Raw genomic sequence first — 20,566 nt, 5'->3', positions numbered from 1 at the left:
TGCTGGTAGGTTATTACCAAAGACTCTTAAAGTGCCTAGTGCCAGACAGAGACCTGCTTTGAGTCAAGTGGTTGTGCTTCGGGCCTCGGCCCGTAGGTTTGTGGAGTATCACTAGACATCACCTGCTTGATACTCATGTAAGTAGCCTCTTTGCATGTATTTATTATATAAGGCATTCTTACCAGACCGCTATCTTACCATCACGACCCTGCCAGGACAAGTGTGCGAGACCTCTTTAAGGTACCACCAGACAGAATGGACCAGGTCTGGCGACAGTGACCAATTGCTGCAGTCGGCAGGGAGCTCAGCCGACCCCTGTTACCCATTCCGTGAAAGGACAGACTATTGGTTTAAATAAGGCTGAGGATATTATCGGCGATTTAATGTTCCTGCTAGGATTCTGCTCCCCTCAACTTGTCTAATTGGTTGACCTATTCCGTAAATTGCGCGGCCTCGACCAACTCAGACAAAAATGCCTTGTGGTCGCCTGAATCCTATTATCTCGATAGGCATCAGAATTACAGAGTGGTATTTCATGCAAGCCACCTACAGGGAAGCCCACAATGCCCGCTGGAGGATTTGTGTGCAGCCCTAAGTATGCAGCTTCTCCAACAACCTCTCATTGCCAAAGCCGACTGCTGCATGACAAGGGTATCGGGTCCTTTGGGGCCAGAGAGATGACTCACCACGCTGGACGGCTTTACTTGTCGTTATCCGGCCAGACTCCAGATCTGCATACAGAGCAATCGTGCGATACGGGCTGGCGCAACACCTTGGGGAAGGGTGGTTGGTTACGTACTTTGAGATGGTGCAATCTGTGGCGGCATGGGCAATTACATATTGAGGTGCAGAACAGCGGTCAAGCAATGGAGAAGAAATGCTTAAACTGCGCAAGCCATTGGGTCAAGATAGCAACGCCGCCTCCGTGCCCCAAAAGGTGCCTTGTCACCAGGCTAAGTTAGACCATCGCGCAGGACGCTACTACGAATGCGGTAAATGTACTAACCTGTACATAAATATCTCAAATTAGCTGCATTTAGCAAGCTTTAAACGACTGTCCATACAGACCAAAACCGCAGTTATTGCTCTAACGAGGCAGCTAGGAAGCAAATGCTACTTACCGGCAATAGCACCCCAGAGGAGCATTCATTGTACGTATCTCGTATGCAGGTCCGGTCTGATGTAAATATCAGAACGTAGGTTGGACCGCACAAACATGAAGAGATTGCTTCACTTGTAGCAGCGCCTTCGGAGAGATTGTCCTTCCAGCAGCCCGTCTCGTGCCAATTCTGTCGAAGCCGAAAGCTCAAATGTGACCGAGGGCGTCCTTGTTTCAATTGTGCCTCGCGAAAACATGAATGTGCATACGAATCAGGCAAGTCCATAGGCCATGCCACAAGGGCCGGCAGAACTGACCCTCCTCAGCAAGCCAGAGGCAACCGGCGTATCCATCTCTCCAAGCATCTGGGAGTCAACCTAGAGGCAGCCATGTTTGTACACAGTACGTGATCGTATCCGGGGTGAGACTTTCTCGCCCAGTCTCGGCTGACAGCTTTCTTCTTTGTTTGTAACGGAAGGCAGTGCTCAGAGCTCGTGGAAAGGATACAGCGACTTGAGCGGGCAGTATTTCCAGCAACGGAACCGGCAGCGCGTCACTTTACTTCTCCCACTGGCAGTATTGGTCCTGCAGAGACGTCGAATTCGCCGTTTCCCAACCAAGACGAGGAGCAGCAGAAGATATCGCAATGGCTAGAGGATCTCTTCACGCCAGTATGATGCAGTGTCCGGGACCGGCTGTGATTCGCATGGCTGACCTAGTCCGATCCAGAACATGACTGCAAAAGCCTCGACAGCTTCGCTTCCTGCATTAGAATTGGCGGCTATTCTGAGAGAGTTTCCAACATTCGAGAATGCAGAAATGCTCCTGGACTATTTCACAAAAACCATTGATGCAAGTTACCGAATGTTGCATATCCCAACAACATGGCAATCACTCAGGGACTTCTATACCGATCTGAAACATGGTCGTCTCCCTTCAGCAACTCAAGTTTCTTTTTTTCTCGGTGTCTTTGCAGGTAGTGTCTATGCCTCGAAGAATGGTTTCCAATTTGCAACTGTTGTTTTACAAGGCTATTCACAAAAGGTACTAGCAGAAAGGTGGGTGAAGCAAGCAGTCATATTACTGACAACCCCACCTGTTCCGCCCTCAGTGCTAGCGCTACAGACATGCATGAACCTCGCGCATCTGTGTACACAGATCGAAGGCCTTAGTGGGAGCTTCGGTATCCTGAGTGTGACTGGCCTTCAGATGGCAAGGTCTATGAAGATCCATCAGTTGGATTCAGCTCCGTACCGCGAGCAGCGTCGCAAGCACGGTGCTGATATGATAGACCTTGAGGTCAAACGACGGATCTGGTGGCATATGGTTGCCTCCGACTGGTGAGTTTGTTGCAGCGCCTCTAGTCGCCTGCCCTCCTGCTTCTAACCCACCAGCACCAGGCTGTTGTCTTATGTTCCAGGTCCCAACGAGGGGACTTATACACTCCATCCTCGACAGATGGATATCGCTCATCCCAGCAACATTGAGGACAGCAATATACCCGGAGGTACCACACAGGTATCGGAAGAATCTTATAGCTTGCCCCTTAGCAGCCCTACCTCAATGATTTATACCCTCTGTCGCATTCAAGTGGCAACTTTGGCCCGCGAGGTTGTCGATTGCTTACCTCCCTCGTTCTTTGCTTCACCAGGCACCGAGTGTTGCGACGAGATATATGACAAGATCATCGCGCTAGATCAGAGATACCAACAATTCCTCCAGTCTCTGCCTCCTTTTTTCCAGCTCACCATTCAAGACCATATGAGTTACCAAGCTCTTCTGGTGGAGAAACCATACTTAGAGTGGCAGCGGTACCTCATCAACTTCGTGGTCCATACACAGCTAGCGCGGCTCCACCGACCATTCTTAATCCGTGGCTCCATGCAGCGTAAATACGCACACTCTCGCAAGCAGTGCATCAGCTCTGCAGAAACGGTTATCGAGATCAGAAACCATGCAATGAGCAACCACAGTGTTGGGGCCTTTACGTTTGTTCTTCAACACTTTTTAATGGCCGCAATCATCTTGGCTATGGACGTTTGTTTCAACCCAGGTAATACCAAGATTCCTCTTCCCCAGCGCAAGCAATATGTGTTGCAAGCTTGCCGTGCTTTGGAAGTAGAGCTGAATGCGAAGACGATCCCTGCCAATGGAGCGGCTGGCGAAAGCACATCGAACAGTCAACTTATGTTTAGGTCGTTTCGGAGGGCTGTGCAGAACCTGCGAGGTCTCCTCAGAAAGAGAATGAGTGAAGACGATGCAGGGAGTGCAGCGACAACTGAGGCCTTAGCCCAGGATGAATCCATCTCTTGCGGCAAGCGTCCAGGAATGGCTTATCCTGCAGCAGCGGATGAAACGCCATCCGGAAACATTGTTGTCAACCAGGCCTCTCAGCCCACGGCACAGAGTAGTGGCTCTGAAAAACCTACAGAGGCTAGCTATCATCCATATTTGGCTCAACAACCGCAGACACCGACCACTCGACCACCTCACGATGAGCAGGTTTCTCGCGAGCTCGAGGAGAGGCACGGTCCTGGTGGGCTTATAGTGGATGAGTTCTGGGATGAGTTTTTTACGGCTGGCTCAACATTCAATGATGCGGACTGGGATATGTTCTTGCTTGATACAGGAGAACAGATAGGCGGGATTCGGTGAGAACAGCGGTGCAGGCGTCTAGTAAATTCCAATCTGTATTTTTTTGCTTTCGAAAAGTGTCGCGAAAACATCACTGGAGAAAGTTGTAGCTTCCTGTCATCCTCTATCAATTCAATAAACTTGTAATTTAACTCCATATAAGAAGCAATGTCCGTATCCTACTGTAAAGATAGGTCACTACAACTTGGATAAATGCGTAGAATTACAGCGCCCCAGTCTAGGGTAAAGGTAGAGAGCAACTTAGCAGTCTAACCGGACGATGGGATATGCCAAAATTTTCCCCCTTTCCTGAAGAGTTGGCCTCATTGTGTTCCGCGATTGTTCGCTGCAGTAAACTAGCCCTTCGCCGAAAACTTCCATCCCACGAGTCTCGCCCGAAGAGTGATGATGAAGACCAGCGAAAAGAAGTAGTTTATGCCACTGAACACACACGCATAGTCGAAGCCGCCATGTTTTGTCCTACCGACAATGGCGCCTCCGATCGGCGGGCTTGTTAATGCGCCGATCCCTGCGATGGCGAAGATCGTCCCCATTCGATAGCCCACTTCCTTGATCGGAGAGATACCCATTATGAGTACCGGACCTAGACCAATACATGCACCGGAGCCGACACCGAACAGCGCGGCGAAGGCAATCATTGTTGCTTCGCTGCGGCCCGGCAGCCAGAGCGCAAGAACGATGATCATACTGAAGATCACCATGATGATCATCACATTAAAACGGCCGTATTTATCTGCCAGAATATTCGGCACCGTTCGTCCGAGGAAACTATTAATCAATGACCGGACAGTGAGGCTTATTCCTCTGATTTTCAATGGTTGGGATGCGATGCATATTATTACCTTGTTGCGTTCAGGATGGGGATGAGATTGAAGGCCATGCTCGAAGACATGCCGTAGTGAATGCCGGCAGACACGATATAGTCAAAGGGTACGAACATTCCCCCTTTATATTCGACCTAGTTTAGCATTTACAATCACGGCTGAAATGGCGAATGAAGGGGACTTGACGTACAGTACAGGAAGAAACTGGAAAGGCACATGAGGAGATAATTAGTTTCCTTCATGGGCCGCAGATGCTGCGAGAGCTTGAAAGGTCTTCGGCGGTGATCCAAATAAGATGAAATTGTGAAGTTGGTTATCAGCAGGAGGCCGAGTATCATAAAAGCACATACACGCATCGTCCACGGGAAGCCGATCTTGGGAATCAGATGCACGACCATAAGAGGGAATATAACGCCCCCTAGTGATGAGCCGGCAATTGTTAAGCCGCCGGCAATTGCGCGTTTCTTGCGGAAAAAAGTCATGGGCTATTAGCACGTAGTCAGTCACTGATGTTCACATATATACAGATACATATGCCACTTCACGTACCGCAGTCATACACGGGGTAAAGACAAGGGAGGCTCCAATGCCTGAGCAGACTGACTGGCTCAGCGCAAACTGATAGTACTCCTTTGAGAGACTGGTCATTATAAGGCCAAAGACGTGCAGGAACGTCCCGATAGCGACTGGCAGCCGAGGGCCGTAGTTATCAAACAGCCAACCAGCCAAGGGAGACATGAACAGCATGAAAAAAAACTCCATACGGTCAGCTAGTTGGTACCATGAAAGACAAAGTGCTGACATACATTCCATTGACGTGATCCAGGAGACTGTTGACTGGCTGTATTGCTTCAGTTGGTTGGTCTCGTACTCCGTCTGGAAGAGTGCGATGCAGTTCACCCAGCCGAAAGATACGAACATGGCGAACGACGCCCCGATGAGACAGAGCCATGCTTTGCTACCCCCTTCAGGAGGCTTTGTCTCGCGATCTTTCTCGATCCGATTGTCTTCCAACGGACCGCTCATTGCATGGGGGCGAGGCCCCATTTCCAAGGCGGGCTCAGCTGCGAGTGTTCGAGGAACCGCCATAATGATAGTTGGACACCAGCCTAGCACAGAGGTCTCTGAGCATCCATCGGGATGGTTTACCTTGAGTAGGACCATTTTTATATATCTTTCAGGCCGGTGATCCCGCGGAGGGGTCCACGGAGGCCTCCGCGGAGCGGTCCGCGGGGGATATATCGTTTCCTTTTGCAGGTGTATAGAGAGCGTATGACAATCACCAGTCAGTTTGGACTCGCATGCTCTATGATCAAAATCATTTCTTTCCATTTCTCCTCTCCTTGTCTCTGTGTCTATCTGTCTCTCTTCTCTTTCTCTCTCTTTCTTTCATTTTTTACATTCAGAACCCAATCACTGGCAGGAGACCATGACCGAGACCTGGGAATTTTACAGCAAAGCTCTCCGGGCAATGCTCGGCCTGAGCGTTCAACGAGCGATGCAGCAGATCCAAGCTGTCGGCCATCGCTGGACGTGGCGTGACACGGAAAACACCAAAAACGTGGTGATCATCGGCGGGTCGTACGCAGGAATACACCTCGCACGGCGGCTGAGCGAGACGCTCCCAACGGGCTACAAGGCTGTCTTCGTCGAACGGAATAGCCATTTCAACCACCTTTACGTCTTTCCTCGCTTCGGTGTTGTGCCCGGCCACGAGCATACTGCGTTTGCCCCCTACGACGGTATTCCTAGCTTCGGCCCTCGCGGAATCCTAAGCCATGTCCGTGATTCCGTGAGCAGCCTCACGACGACGCAGGTGCGGCTGGCGTCCGGGAAATCGATCGACTACGAATACCTTGCGTTTGCGACGGGGACTTGGCAGCCACCGCCGTCGAAGGCATCATCCACAAAAAAGGCCGAGGCTTGTGCAGAGCTACAGGCCTCGCAAAAGTGGATTCAGCATGCCAACCGCATCGCCGTGGTTGGAGGAGGCCCTGTGGGCATCCAGATTGCCTCCGATATCGCGAGCTATTTCCCTGAGAAGAAAGTGACTTTGGTGCATTCGCGCGCTCAACTTCTACCCAAGTTTGGGCCTAGATTGCATAAGCACGTATGCAATACCATGAAGCAGCTCAATATCGACGTGGCTCTGGGGGAGCGGCCGCAGCTAAATGGGAACGGGGCTGATGCAGGACCAGGAACGCTGTCTTTCAAGGACGCCGAACGGCCAGATATGACTTGGTGGTGAGTTTTACTGCTGGCTGGGAAAGAGTATTCGTCTGGTGAAGAGGAGACGAAAGTTGATCTGGCTTGCAGATCCCATGCACTGGACAGCGTCCGAGATCAGGGTTGCTCGAGAAATTCGTCCCTGCGGCGGTCTGCCCTACCACTAGACAGATTTTAGTCCGCCCGACGCTGCAAATCGCAGACCCATCCAATTCCAATCCCCGTATCTTGCCCTGGGGGACGTTGCCAAAACGAAAGGGCCCCGGATGGCACGCGCTGCACGCGCCCAGGCCGATGTCGTAGCGTCGGATATCCTGTCAATGATCCACCAGGGGGAGAGTTCGACTAGCTACGTTCCGCAGATTTATGAAAGCGTCATCAAGCTGACTCTGGGCAGGGTAAAAAGACCTCTCTACTTTGTCTCTTTCTACTGACTTTGATCTGCAGAGCCGTTGGATCTTTTACGGCCAGGATGACAGGGAAAAAGAAGTGTCTGTGACTGGGGCCGACAAGGACAAAAATATCAAAGTCCAACACGTCTGGGAGGGGCTGGGAGTGAAGTATGAGCCTACATTGCCATATAATTCGAAATAAAATCCTTGCCTTAGATAATTTCCCGTAGGCTTTATTGTTGTGGTCCGTAGCTTGTCTTTGAGACTCCTTCAACGAACACGCTGTAGCTATAAACCATGAGGAGATTTAGCACAAATAACAAGCGCGATTATACCCAAGCAAGTACAATATATTGGAGGCCGGTCAACGACAGACAATTTTCCGAAAGCCACCGGGAATTTCCTGTGATGCGGCAGGGGAGATTGGGCAATTTTCCGGCCACATGGAGACTGCCGAGGACACAGTCGCAGATAAGTAAGATAGTTGCATCTCTAACCTCACGCCGAGTTAAATCTCGCAGTTCTGATTGACAGGCAACATTACATTGAACTGGACGGCACATTGTCGCAGAAACTACAGAATCAGGCCGCACGCGAAGCACGGCTAGTTGGCTTCTGGACTCGTCACTTCAACGAGCTCGCCCCCCCATTACCGGAATCGATTAATCTTTCTGGCAGAACGGCGATTGTGACGGGGTCCAAAATTGGGCTCGGCTTCGAATCCGCGCGTCATCTGCTGTCCCTACAGCTGTCGCATCTCATCCTCGCCGTCCGTTCGCAAAGTCGAGCTGACGCTGCGGCCGCCGAGCTGCAGCGGCAACACCCCGAAGCCACGATTGAGGTTTGGCTACTGGATATGGAATCGTATAAATCTATAGCGAACTTTGTGCATCGGTGCAAGACCACTCTTCCCCGCGCGCACGTTGCGATTCTCAACGCCGGGTTGGTCATTGGACGCTTCCAAGAGTTCCCGAGGCCCAACACGAAACCACGCTGCAGATCAACTATTTCGACCGCGCTTCTGACGTTGCAGTTGCTGCCCTGCCTGAAAAGGTCCTCCGTGTCTAATGAACCGGGTCGACTCACCATCGTCGGCTCCGACACTGTGTATGGTGCGCCGAGAAAACTTCGCCAGCCCTCACCTGCCTCCCTGCTCAAGGAAATGGATACCCTCAAGACCTTTCCCGGGGGATTGGACCAGTACGAACTCACAAAATTGTACTCATTGTTTCCACAGCCGAGTTAGCAGACCAGATATTCGCTGACGATGTGGTGTTGAACGTCGCGATGCCCGGACTCTGTAAAGGGACAGCCTTCTTGCGGAAACTGGATGGCAGATGGTATATGAGACTAATATTCAATCTCCTGGGAAGGGAGCCAGAACGGGAAGCCAATGTTATTGTGAATGCGGCAGTTGGACAGGGAAAGGAAAGTCATGGAAGTCTCCTCAATGAAGGGATTATCAAACCGTAAGTGACTTGACATCCCCCCGGGCTTTGTTCTGCTCGTGAGACGGAAATATATTGACTAATCTGCATAAGATACTCTCCGATTTTGTACAGGAGTTCTGGGAAGCAATTGAAACAACGTCTCTGGCAAGAGACGGTGGCCGGATTTGACTTTGCTGATGTGTTTTCTATCATAGATTAGATGACAAAGGGCTGAATGGATTGTTTCATGTTGTTTATTCAGACTATAATGAATGTAGTGCGGAATACACGCAAACCCGATACATGCTCGTCTTTCTGATCCAAACTGGCAGCTTCTCCTTCAGCTAAATACCCTGAGAATATTCTGTAACCGATTTTCCTAATGATGAGTGCGGCACTGGATTCGAAGTGCCAGTGGCGGGGCCACTGGCCTTCAGCATGATCGAACCGGCCTTGTGCGAAGTGGCGAGGCTGTTTCCTCTCCACGATACGTGGCCATCCGGCCAAACAAGCACTAACTTGGCTTCTCATACCTCACTGGCACCGCTTTCATCTACGAGGGAGAGGATTTTTAGCGGAATTCCATGTTCCCTTGCGGCTGCCTCAAACCACGCAGCCGACGCAGCTGCTGACTGCGCAAATGATATTAAAGTGAAGTCGGTGCCAAAATAATCCAGAATGGAGCTGCCATCTTTGAGGAATATATGGGGTGCTCGAGCACCTGAATGGGTGGTCGGAGTGTACTCACGATGGTGGAATGGGGGCGTAGGAATCGAACCGTCCAGCGGGCTCGCGACACAGAGGGCGGAATGGTAACGGTACCCTAATTTCAGCCCGGTGCACTGATTATGGTCATCATTTGCTTGGAGATAGTCATGAATCTCGGCTCGGAGAGCAGACCCCTTTTCATCAGAGGCGTTGATGATGGCAGTATCCAGCTTGACCGACATGGGAAGCCCCATCAGCTTCATCCCATTCGTCTTGCCCCAATACTGCATCATCTCGGCGACTGGACGCCGCTCAGCTTCGTACGATGAGAGGAAATTCTCCCCTCCCCAGCCGCGAATACGTGCAGCTAGATTCCAGCCGAGGTCCCAGGCATCTGCGATTCCCAGGTTCATCCCATATCCCCCAGAGGGAACGGTCTGGTGTGCGGCATCCCCGGCCAGGAAGGCGCGCTGGTTTGGTCCCAACCAGGCCTGTGCTGTAGCCACCGTAGGCTTGAAAGTCGACTGCACGATAATCTCGTCAATGTCTATCGCATACGGATCGCCCATGCCTCCGAGCACTCGAATGACACACTCTCGTACGTTGGTCTCGGCGGGCTCATAGTCCGGCGTGAGGTAGTCATGGACGGTCCAGACTTCCTCCGCATCCTGTGCGATGATGGCGCTGCCCAGGGAGTTCTTCCGGGTGACAGGATCGCTGGGGAAGAAGATATGCCAAAGGTTCCCTGTCGATGGAGCTTGGCTAGATCGCGCGATTTGAAATGGACAAGCACTGCTGCCCCAGCCCTACAAATTGTGAATATTTAGATTAGTGATGTTGGGTCATCTACCCTTCAAAATGACGTACAATGGGCCACCATCCAGTGGAATGCTCAAGCCCATCCGTATCGTGCTCGATGCCCCATCGCATCGGACAACGTAGGAGCTCCGGATCGTGGACGATTCTTCATTGGGGTTAAGTACTGTCACTTTGACATCGGCTTCGTGCTCCGCAACGCCTGTGATAGTCCACTCGTAGCGAGTTTTGATCAGGGGACTACGATCGCACTGTTCTCGGAGCAAGGACTCCAGTGCGTCGCCTGGAATCCGTTGCCACGGCTCTCGAGGCATTGAACCGTTGTTCGTCGAAGCAATCCGCTCCCGGTAGGTGTCCACACTCGGGAGGTCCCATGAGGAAAGCAATTTTCCGGAACCAAAGCCACTCGAGCATCGGACGGTAAAGGGCTCACTGGTTGCGATGTCCGGGGAGTAGTGCCTGAGCTCCCGAGCCGAGTTACTGTGCTAGTTAGAGACCTCCCAGCAACAATCCTTTCAGTATAAATTAAAATATTTTCAAAATATTTTCAAAATATTCTCATTGATGGATCCTTACTAGTCATTATTTGCAGCTGAGGAGTTATAAGACGTACGGAGACATCTCACAAGATGACTTCCATACCTCGTGGATAAGCGGATTGGATATATCGAAGATGTTTCCACAGTCTAAGATCTGGCGCTTATAGTATTTACTCTGTGCGTACAACCTATACGAGTAAAAGCTGAAACAAATTCGAAAAAATTCGTGTTAAAACTGAATTAGTGCAATAAAGTACAGGATCTAGGAACGTTTAGAAAATATGACCTAGTAGACAGAAAGAAAAAGTGAAACAGCAAACACCACAACACCACTGCTATGTAAATTTCTTCAAAGCCCAAGATTTGAATAATCGTGAAGTCGAAACATCGAAATCGACTAGTCAAAACATTCGGAGGGTTCGTGACTTCGTATCGTTCATGATGTTTGATGGCTTAGCTCAGGTCAGCTTCACCCGCACCACTCTACTGAATGGTGATCTTCTTTGCAGAGGGAGCGATTGCCTTGGGAACGACTACGGACAGGATGCCATCCTTCAAGCTGGCCTTGACATCGTCCTGGTTGACATGAGTCGGGAAGGTGAAGGTGCGCTGGAACTCGCCGACGGAGCGTTCGCTGACCCAGTACCGCGGCTTGTTGGCGGCTTTCTTGGTGGAAATCTGCTTCTCGCCGGTCTTTGCAACCTCGCTGCTTTCACCCTGGGCCGGCTTCTCGGTCTCGGCCTGCTCAGCCTTGTTCTCGTCGCTGGAGGAGTGATACTCGCGCTCCGACCGGCCCTTGATCACCAGGGTTTGAGGGTCGGTGAACTCGATGTCAATGTTGCTCTGGGGAATGCCAGGGAGTTCACCGTCAAGGTGGTAGGCCTCGTTGGATTCACGAACATCGAAGCGAGGTGCGAAAGACTGCACGGCAGTTTGGCCGCGCGTGGAGCGGTGGACGTCGTAGTCGTCAAGAAGTCGGAAGAGAGGAGCAAAGTCTCCAGGGGTCGGAATAGTTCTGAAGAGAGCCATTGCACGGGTTGTGAGTGACGAAGTAGATAAGGGTAGAAGATTGTATAGCAGTTGCTTCGTTGCTTCAGATGATGCTTTGGTTTATCACTTGCTTTGCTTCTTGGTAGTCGAAGTAGCATAGGGTCGCAGCTGCTTTTATACCTTTTGTTTGCAGTCGAGACATGTCGATGACGGTAGACGATGCGTCAATTTTGAATGTGGCGCGACGTTTCTGGATAGCCGTAAATGTTGCACGAATCGCCGAGAGCATTCTCGATTGGCGCGTCACGAAAGCTCTCGAGAGTTCTGTGTCATTCAAAAATCACGTGATGATAGTGGTGCTCGCCACGGCGGACAAAAACGAATCAAGTGATTCGATCGTGATTGGTCGTATGATCATCGCCACTTCTGAATTGGTGTTCAAACATTTCGAGTATCGACGTTTCCAGAAGGAAGTTTAGGTTAGTACCAAGCTAAGAATGAGATAAGGTATGTCGATCGCTTCTGGAAAGATACGTCATAGATATCCGGTTTCCTATCACATGATTATAGAAGATGGATGCTATACTTAATTAGACTAGTATTTCTTAAGGTATATTATTAACTAGGGTTCGCGAGATTTCAAACAACGCGTCAGACTATTTTTATCTCTTTATCAGAACATGACTGCTTTTACAACCTAGTCTCTATCTCTTTGTCTACCTCTACAGCCATTCACAAATATGGGAAGTCAAATGGTTACTCGCGGCAATCGGCCCAATTATCAGATCCTTGAGAATGGAGTTGAAGCTTTATACAGTGAAAGTACTTTGATGGAAGCTGAGTATCAATCTCAGGCAGCCTACTAATCATCATCTATAGCTCCTTAATCAAATCTCGAGGCGTGCACCGATCTTCTATCTGATGATAAGATTTTACCTTCAGAATCAGCATCACAGCCCCCAACATCCCCTGAGTTGACCAGAATCTGTCTTCCTCTCTCCCGAAAGCGCAAGCGTCCATCATTAGCTACAAACTGGGTCTGGGAATTCTTCAATACAACAAGATATACTAGTGAATGTGATACAGAAATACAAGGCCACGTGATCTCCGATGGCTTGACCGTACATCACCTAGTTCTAGAATGTTCTCACCCTCCTATATGTATATATAGTGGGGGAAAGGAGAGACAATAAGATGAAGAGGGAAGAGAGATCTATCGTCAACGAGATAGAGAATTAATCGTCATATGGCGTCCGATCCTTAGTAGGCTACGTTCATGTAGTTGATAGAGTTTCCTTCTGCCCTTTCCCCTCTGAGCATCCACAACAACAATGATGGGGAGATGCCGAGAAATAGTCTGTTCGCCCTTTCAGTCTTTTTTTGTGGTCCAACTAACGGGTTGAAGTCGCCGGTAGCCCTCCCTGCCTGTCTCTACAATGGCCAATTTCGTTCGGGTATCATACTAGGATACAACACGGACCACATCCCTATTACCCACCAACTATTCCTGGAGAAGTAGGACCCATGGGATACCCAGACAATACCCACCTGGATCGTGCCGCGGAGTTTCAATATCGGGATCGGAATTAGGGCATGGCGCCAAGCTTTAACACCGGACCAACGACAAGCATCCGCAAACGCCTCCTCCATCCAGTGCCATTTTGACTTGACGATAGGGGGGATATCCACTCATGCCGCCAGGAACAAAGCACGAGAACGCCTCTAGCATCGGGCTTTAGGGACTTAAGGGAAGACGCGTTCTGCAGCCAAATCACAAGCAAATCCCACAATACACAATATAAAACTCTGGTGGCGCTCTTCTTTTGTTGATATCTTCGTACACATCTCACCGTCTTTCATCCTTTCCTCCATTCATCCATTCATACATCGCCTGTTCAGGTTGAGCCGCCTTTTCAGCCGAAAACCATTCCCAACAATAATCACTACACCGCCTCGTCCAATACCCACCATGACCGCCGAACATGATGCCGCCATTCTCCCCCAGCCTGGCGGTCCCTTGTCTGTGGGTAAGCGTCCGACCCCCGAGCCCAGTCCCAACGAAGTGCTCATCGAAGTCAAGGCCGTCGCCTTGAACCCCTGCGACTATTACCAGCGAGACTATGGTATGCCGCCGGTGCCGATCTACCCCGCGGTTGTCGGATCCGATACGGCTGGTGTGGTCGCCAAGCTGGGCTCGAATGTCACATCGGTCCCTGGACCCGGAAGCCGAGTCATTGCCTTTGCCTCGTCCTTCTACCAGAACGGCTCCCCCGACCACGGAGCATTCCAGAAGTACACTCTGGCCCAATCCGAAGCGGTCATCCCCCTTCCAGACGATCTCTCCTTTGAGGAAGGCGCGGTCTTCCCCTTGGCCGTCTTGACGGCCCTGACGGCCTGGACCACCATCGGCATTCCGCTCGACACCCGGTATGCTCCTGCGGACAAGCAGGCGGTTCTGATCTGGGGTGCCTCGAGCAGTGTCGGCACATTTGCCGTCCAGTCGGCCAAAACCCTTGGCTTCACCGTCTACGCCACCGCCAGTCTCAAGCACCACGACCTCGTCAAGAAGCTAGGAGCCGATGCGGTATTTGACTACAAAAACAGCGATGTCGTCTCCCAGGTAGTCAATGCCGTGAAGAGGGATGGGGTGCAGTTGCACACGGCACACTGCGTGGTGGATGGTGCTCTCCAGCCCACGTTGGACATCCTCAAGGAGACCAAGGGCGATGCTCCCGCCGAGGTGGCACACTCGCCTGTTCTCCCCGAAGGTCACCCGACCCTTGACAACACGCGGATCACTTTTAACTTCCCATCCATGGATGAGGTGGTGCGGAGCAAGCACATGAAGGAGGTCTTCCATGGGTGGCTGCACTCTGGTCTGAAGTCTGGGGAAATCATCCCCAGCCCTAATATTCAGATTGAGGGTGGTGGTCTGGGCGGAGTGCACGCAGCCCTGGACAAGCTCAAGGGTGGTGTCAGTGGCACGAAGATTGTTGTGCCTGTTTAATGGATTGCCTTGCCGATGTTCAGTGCCTACGCAAGCACTATAGGTATGCAGAATGGCAATGAACAAGTTCCATTGTCACTTGTTTTCGATGGCTATCTGGATTACGCTGCAGATTCGATAAGATAATTCTTTAACAAATGACCAAAAATATATTTCGTTGTGGGTAGAGCATGCTCTCCTTAAGCCATTAGGTTGATGAAAACGGATATTTTCATGACGTACGTAGCCGGTCTTTAAGATCTCCATCAATATCTGGTCAGGGTGTAGATTGTCGATAGCTACTTCGGCGTAGGGCTCATGAGAGACCCTCCATTCCTCCCCTTAACGCCATCCTTTACCTTGACCGGGTGGTTCTACTAGTATACCGGCCCGTCAGATAATGGCCACTTTTACATGACAATATTCGTGCAGACAGAGCAACCCGCGGAGGGAACAGAAAGAGAGACAGGACTAGGCGGTTCCATAACTGCTGCTCTATTCACTGTGCGTCTACCCCTGAATGCCCCTGCAATCCGCTGCGTCCTGATAGACAGAATAATGGTCTACCCACTGGCGTTGAACACAATCTCAATATCAGACATAGTCGTTCCAGCCGGTGTGACCACAGCCCTGACCGAATACCGCGAATCTGCCTGTTTGATCACACTGATCCAACTTTTCTCGGATCTCTCTGGCGCATTCACCATCGTCATCATCTGCATCGACCGGATCGTCGAAAGACGCTCCAGCCATATGGGTCCTGTTTGCGTATTTTCGGGGCCGATAAAGTATCCGCGCGCCGTCTTTGAGTGCTGGCACGAGTTCTTCAGAATAAGGACTGCATATTTGTCCGACCAGTCGTGCAGGATTGAACGCAGGAGGTAGACATCGGCGTTGGGGTGCGCATTCGGCTGTAGGATATCCTGCGCTTCGAAGCTAATCCGGGGTTTGAGATCACCCGGTACGCCATCGTGGAACGGCTTGAGGCCCTCAAAATCTTGGATGACAAATTCCAGGTCAGGGAAGACCTTCGCCAGCTCGATCGACACATGGCCCGCAGAGCCACCCACCTGCGCACGCGCGAGTTAGCATATCCCAAACATACACCCAAGCTGGAAACTACTAACATCAACCACCGTGGCTTTGCCCAGTGCAGCTCAGTCAAACGCCGCGTGCAAGTGGTGATGCGTCTGCGGGTTTCCGGCCGCACGGCACTTCATGCCCTGGGCAAATCGCCTCTGCCGCCACCCCTTATTCTCCCCTCGCCATCGTTGGCAATAAAGTCCCAGTAGGTCTTGCCCTGGGGGAACCCAAAGGCACACCCAATGGCCGAGTCAGCAGGCTCCTTGCTATCACCGTAAGTGCGCAGCGTCTCCACGAGCTTCGCATCAGCTTTGCAGACCTCATCGAGGTCGAAGGAAACCCAGTCATGGAGGACCGGGTTCCGGAGGAAGGCGGCCGACGGCCCGGTATGCGCGACATAGCCGGGATGGGGCTCGTGGAAGATGCGAGAGGTCATGGCATGGCGGGGAATGCGATGCACCTGGTGCTCGGGGAAACTGACCTTCTGGGCGATTTCGGCGTATGACACCTCACCATCGAGCGGGACTAACTGTGGGATGTTGAAACCCACAATGACATGCACTGCTGCAAGGTCATGCTTGATCTATTTGACTTAGGATTAGCTTCCTGATACTCCTTCATTACATTGGATTTATGGGACATACTCTTATCTGAGAATGCAGTAATGCAGGCTTCGGGCCCGAGTGCCAGATCTTGGATTGTGTTACCTGACGTCATCCTCGCCGCTGGCCTTGAGGAGCAGAGGTAGAAAAGCACGTGTGACAAGATAAGGGCTGCAGAGGTTGACATTCAGTACTTCCCACCATTCCTCAGGGCCCAAGTAAGATTGTGGACAATCTGGCTAGCAAGCTGAAATAGATGTCTTCCCTCATCGTGCGGCTATCCTGAACTCAATTTCGATCGCGGTATGAGGTATAGTATGATTATCGGTCCCGTGAAGAAGAGTCTATATGAGTATCGTGCATGTCAATTATCTGTTGCCGTACCAATGAATATATGGAATGAGACTGGACTCAGTTGAAGTGCACTTAACGCAAGAGGAAACTACAGTGATAAAGTGACTATTAATTACGGTACTCTCATATAGTAGACCTTATATCATGAAAGTAGTCATGTCAAGTATACAGAGGGTCTGTGTTGTGATAAGCATGCACATTATCAACATAATACAGGACCTCCAGAAACCGGAAAGTAGAAAAGGCAGCACATCGTTCATGCCTAGATAGATGGTAGGTAGAGAGTATTTATATGTTGAACAGCGCAGAGACAAGTGGTGCAGAGAAGGACTGGTGTAAGCCCTTTATAGATACCTGGGAACAGCCTGATGAGTTGATCAAGAAGCATCCCTTGCCCGCGATATATATTCTGGGGTCTGCGATCTGACGGGTTTAGCTAATGACCTCTTCTGTGAGACCGGCCGTTTTTTTTGGGCCGAGGTGTTTATCTACAAAGGCTTATGTGTGTGGCAGGCGTCGGAAGCCTATGAGATATACTACAAAGATAAAAGTATGAGTGATCTGACTTTGGTTGTTAAGTACCTTGAGTAAAGTTGCTGATCCTGTTTCATCCTGGTAAGACGGAGCCTAGGATAACAGGTCTAACAACATATAGACTGCACGATGCTAAGTGAGCCCTTTTTATTTAAAAGGCCATTTCATGTCCAACCACTTCAAGATTAGCGCGAAACTGTATCTTGTTTTTGTGGTTGCGGCGTTGTGTATGTTTATCAATTGGCCCGCTTTCTGTGTATAGAGCTCGCGACCTAACTAGACAGATCGACCTAGACTGTCAGCACAAACAGGTGGTTAGACCATGTCAAGGTCAGGCACTTCTGGTAGCGGTTTAAAGCTGTCTTACCATACTCTGACATGTATGGTCTGAAACCTGGGCGTCTCTGTGTCAAACTACCTTTAGCCACTAACTGTTCAGGAGATATTGTAACGGGCGTAGGCAGTATTGTTTTCAACTGGCTGTCCTGTATTCACGAGTGTCACAAGCTTAGAGAAAGAAACAAAAGATAGAAGCGCAGATATCTTCCTCCCCCCTTTTATCAAGCTTTCCCAATCATACGTCAAGACTTCCGACTTCCCGGACTTGCATGCCGACGGATCTCTTTCCCAAAGTTATGAGGACGGATCTCTTTTCCTACGAGGCCGCAATTCCGAGGCTGTACATTAATGTTGCAGAAACCATATTTAGGACCAGGTTGAGGGCATGGCCGACAACCAAGATCCAGGCCATAGCCTGTGACAGATATCAATTCAGTCCTTAATATTCAGTGTACGTGTCTGGAGCAGTAATAGGCACATTGCATCATTAGAGGTAGGTTTACATTGAACCCTTATTCGGTGCTGATCAAGTCGATCCAAATCATACCTCAGATTCAGTTGGAATAGTCTAAACAGCTATTGCAACCGAATAAATTGTCTTCTCTTGACCACCATCTCATCCCAAATGCCATCTCCTGTGCTCTCGCACCTCTCGTCCTCCACCCTATTCCCGATTTGTCCTCCATCTTTGCCTCTCCAACGCGGCGTCGAACTAAAAATCCACACTCTTTTAAATCCTCGGAAAAGAACAAGTAATCCATCATAGCCAGATTGTAGTAATGATACTCCCTCTCCCCTGCCAAATACTCCAGCCCAGATTGATTCAACAAGACCTTGCTCCCAGAGCGCAAAAACAATCGCAGCACAAAATACTGATCTGGTCCAGGCCGCGTGTTGTAGAAAGTTTCCAAGAATGGTCGAAACCGCTCCTGTTGTACCACGCCCATAAGGATGACCTCATTGAAGTTCCGCAAGTACTTGTCGCAGTGCCCGCCATAGGCCAGTTCATGTTTGTATGGGTTACATCTGAATGGGCTTCTGATAGAGTAGAAGGCAATGTAAGTATCGCACTCGGAAAACTCAAGGATCACGAGATAGTTATGGACATCAAGACCCCCTATTGGCTACAAAGGGTTAAGTGTATAGTCATGTGGGATCAGGTTACTTCCTTTTGGATGAGTCCTCTTGTCGCAATGTCTTGGTAAATCTTGGAAAGCTTTATCTACCTTCTCAAGTTTTGTATTATTACTATCAGGCATTGTTTTGATAAGAAGTAATATCAATGGTTGATTTCTTTCTCTTAACAAACCATGTCTATACTAAGCTGAACAGATAACGAGGCACCACTACTCTCTGCTAAAGCACTTAGGACCATATAAAATATAGGTAGTCTGACAAAGACCTCCACTACCTAGGTTAGAGAGTACATATGCTATTCAGCTATACCTGTTCCGAGTTTATCTTTTAGTTCCTGTAGATTTCTGGCGTCCCTGCCTGAAAAGGGAGTTCAAGAAGGTTGACAATATATGTTATCTTGTCTTGAATGACTTCAGCTATTCCTTTCTGGATATATTTATTTGCAGAATCTTCATAGTTAGTCAAAGCATCTATTAAATGCATGTTCAAATTACCTGTTACCAATGAGCTTCTGATTCTAGTCTAGAAATCTGCTTGACATTAGAGACTTTCTGAACTTGGAAGAGGGTGCTTATTGTCACAGGCCATGGCCTGGATTTTGGTTGTCGGCCATGCCCTCAACCAATGATCTCAGAGATCTAAATAAGGTTCCAGCAACATTGGTATACAATCTCGGAATTTCAGCGCGCAGCTTCGGTAAAGAGATCTGTCGGCATACAGATCCGAAAAGTATTGACGTACGACCGGAAAAGGTTGATAAAAGGGAGGAGGATTTTGCGTTTCTATCTTTTGTTTCTGTTGTGGATACGCTCAAAGGGGAAAGGGGCAGAAGGAAACTGTATCAACTAAACGGACGTAGCCTACTAAGGATCGGATGCCATATGACGATTGCTCTCCTCCCTCTTCATCTTGTTGTCCCTCCTTTCCCCCACTTTCTAGAACTAGGCGATGTACGGTCAAGCCATCGGAGATCACGTGGCCTATATTTCCGTATCATATAATAATATTAGTCTTTCTGTCTATTGGAGTATTTCCACGCTGTCTATTTACGTCGGCTATCGTAACCTGATACGGCCCCCCGATCCTCGTTCGAGGTAGAAACTACTCAACGCGGGAGGATTCCTCTCGGCCGGCCGAGAAGTGTTTTAGACGAGCAACTTCATTCAAAGAGGGCCTGCGGGGTTGAAACTGGACTGTGCGGGTGGGAGGAGGACTAGAATCCGAGAATTGTCTATTCAGTTCAACCAGTGCGCGCTTGGTGAGCTTAACCTCAAAGAGACGATCCCAAAACGTGGGCAGATGGTGAGTTTCGGATCTGGTGTCTGTTCTTGAGCGTTTCTGTGGTTGTAAAAGCCAGTATTTCTCTGCAAACAAGTCTTCCGTGTGAGACCGTTTGTCTCCAGGGCGCAGGTTGGGTCCGTTGGATACGTGCATAAGCCAGAGGCCACTGCAAGCCCGAGCTGCGATGATAGAATGGACTCTCAAGATAACAGATTTCCTTGAGTCTCACGGTCTGTTATAATTGGAAAAGAAATCAGCCGCCAACTGTCAAGAACGCAGGCATTCTCAAGGTTTGGTTTTTATTATTTAACGTCACTCGGCGGATCACGGGGCCCACGTGATCTGCGTCCTCCAAAGGGGCATCTGGACGTGCTGCCTAAACAGAACTCCCTAAAACATGCAGACACACAACTAGCACACAGTTATTCTAAGCAACCGCTTAGGATAATAGAACGACAGATCTCGCCAATCTCGCACACACAGCTCCCATTCTGGGCACCGTGCCCGGAGAAAGGGACATCCCCCCCCCTCCGCCTGCCGCGCGCTGCCCGCCATACAAACACGCGTCTCG

At 50.0% G+C, this 20,566-nt stretch overlaps 9 protein-coding genes across 9 annotated transcripts; 3 read left to right on the top strand and 6 right to left on the bottom strand.

Annotated features, from left to right (window-relative positions):
* Window positions 1-1,831: 1,831 nt before the first annotated feature.
* On the top strand, window positions 1,832-3,754 carry BDW70DRAFT_151849 (fungal specific transcription factor domain-containing protein; the record flags this gene model as incomplete). The annotated part of the gene is made up of 3 exons (XM_073739353.1): window positions 1,832-2,024; window positions 2,076-2,439; window positions 2,500-3,754. 3 exons carry the CDS (start codon window positions 1,832-1,834, stop codon window positions 3,752-3,754), a joined length of 1,812 nt encoding a protein of 603 aa, XP_073593920.1.
* Window positions 3,755-4,089: 335 nt separating this feature from the next.
* Window positions 4,090-5,667, bottom strand: BDW70DRAFT_151848 (MCT family MFS transporter; the record flags this gene model as incomplete). The annotated part of the gene is made up of 5 exons (XM_073739352.1): window positions 4,090-4,522; window positions 4,597-4,699; window positions 4,769-5,063; window positions 5,128-5,348; window positions 5,385-5,667. The coding sequence occupies 5 exons, from the start codon at window positions 5,665-5,667 to the stop codon at window positions 4,090-4,092; spliced, it is 1,335 nt and encodes a 444-aa protein (XP_073593919.1).
* Window positions 5,668-6,007: 340 nt separating this feature from the next.
* BDW70DRAFT_161891 (uncharacterized protein) lies at window positions 6,008-8,442 on the top strand (the record flags this gene model as incomplete). Its single annotated transcript, XM_073741044.1, has 4 exons — window positions 6,008-6,822; window positions 6,983-7,202; window positions 7,252-7,364; window positions 7,731-8,442. 4 exons carry the CDS (start codon window positions 6,008-6,010, stop codon window positions 8,440-8,442), a joined length of 1,860 nt encoding a protein of 619 aa, XP_073593918.1.
* Window positions 8,443-9,757: 1,315 nt separating this feature from the next.
* On the bottom strand, window positions 9,758-10,518 carry BDW70DRAFT_140298 (uncharacterized protein). The gene is made up of 2 exons (XM_073737581.1): window positions 10,202-10,518; window positions 9,758-10,140 (listed from the first exon to the last, which is right to left on the bottom strand). The coding sequence occupies exons 1-2, from the start codon at window positions 10,462-10,464 to the stop codon at window positions 9,882-9,884; spliced, it is 522 nt and encodes a 173-aa protein (XP_073593917.1). The 5' UTR covers window positions 10,465-10,518; the 3' UTR covers window positions 9,758-9,881.
* Window positions 10,519-10,898: 380 nt separating this feature from the next.
* BDW70DRAFT_140297 (Hsp20/alpha crystallin family protein) lies at window positions 10,899-12,059 on the bottom strand. The gene has a single exon (XM_073737580.1). It carries the CDS (start codon window positions 11,716-11,718, stop codon window positions 11,173-11,175), a length of 546 nt encoding a protein of 181 aa, XP_073593916.1. The 5' UTR covers window positions 11,719-12,059; the 3' UTR covers window positions 10,899-11,172.
* An 873-nt stretch (window positions 12,060-12,932) lies between these two features.
* BDW70DRAFT_140294 (zinc-binding alcohol dehydrogenase family protein) lies at window positions 12,933-14,871 on the top strand. Its single transcript, XM_073737579.1, has 2 exons — window positions 12,933-13,034; window positions 13,085-14,871. Exon 2 carries the CDS (start codon window positions 13,649-13,651, stop codon window positions 14,684-14,686), a length of 1,038 nt encoding a protein of 345 aa, XP_073593915.1. The 5' UTR covers window positions 12,933-13,034; window positions 13,085-13,648; the 3' UTR covers window positions 14,687-14,871.
* Window positions 14,872-15,228: 357 nt separating this feature from the next.
* On the bottom strand, window positions 15,229-16,537 carry BDW70DRAFT_151843 (S-adenosyl-L-methionine-dependent methyltransferase; the record flags this gene model as incomplete). Its single annotated transcript, XM_073739351.1, has 4 exons — window positions 15,229-15,735; window positions 15,793-15,821; window positions 15,914-16,331; window positions 16,373-16,537. 4 exons carry the CDS (start codon window positions 16,535-16,537, stop codon window positions 15,229-15,231), a joined length of 1,119 nt encoding a protein of 372 aa, XP_073593914.1.
* Window positions 16,538-18,131: 1,594 nt separating this feature from the next.
* Window positions 18,132-18,836, bottom strand: BDW70DRAFT_151842 (uncharacterized protein; the record flags this gene model as incomplete). Its single annotated transcript, XM_073739350.1, has 2 exons — window positions 18,132-18,701; window positions 18,804-18,836. The coding sequence occupies 2 exons, from the start codon at window positions 18,834-18,836 to the stop codon at window positions 18,132-18,134; spliced, it is 603 nt and encodes a 200-aa protein (XP_073593913.1).
* A 961-nt stretch (window positions 18,837-19,797) lies between these two features.
* On the bottom strand, window positions 19,798-20,316 carry BDW70DRAFT_140291 (uncharacterized protein). Its single transcript, XM_073737578.1, has one exon. It carries the CDS (start codon window positions 20,146-20,148, stop codon window positions 19,816-19,818), a length of 333 nt encoding a protein of 110 aa, XP_073593912.1. The 5' UTR covers window positions 20,149-20,316; the 3' UTR covers window positions 19,798-19,815.
* Window positions 20,317-20,566: the final 250 nt, after the last annotated feature.

Source organism: Aspergillus foveolatus (assembly GCF_047715535.1).
Source record: "Aspergillus foveolatus strain CBS 279.81 unplaced genomic scaffold BDW70scaffold_42, whole genome shotgun sequence".
Classification (NCBI taxonomy): Eukaryota; Fungi; Ascomycota; class Eurotiomycetes; order Eurotiales; family Aspergillaceae; genus Aspergillus; species Aspergillus foveolatus.
Note: the sequence above shows the minus strand (reverse complement) of the source record. Positions and strands in the feature narration are given on the sequence as shown.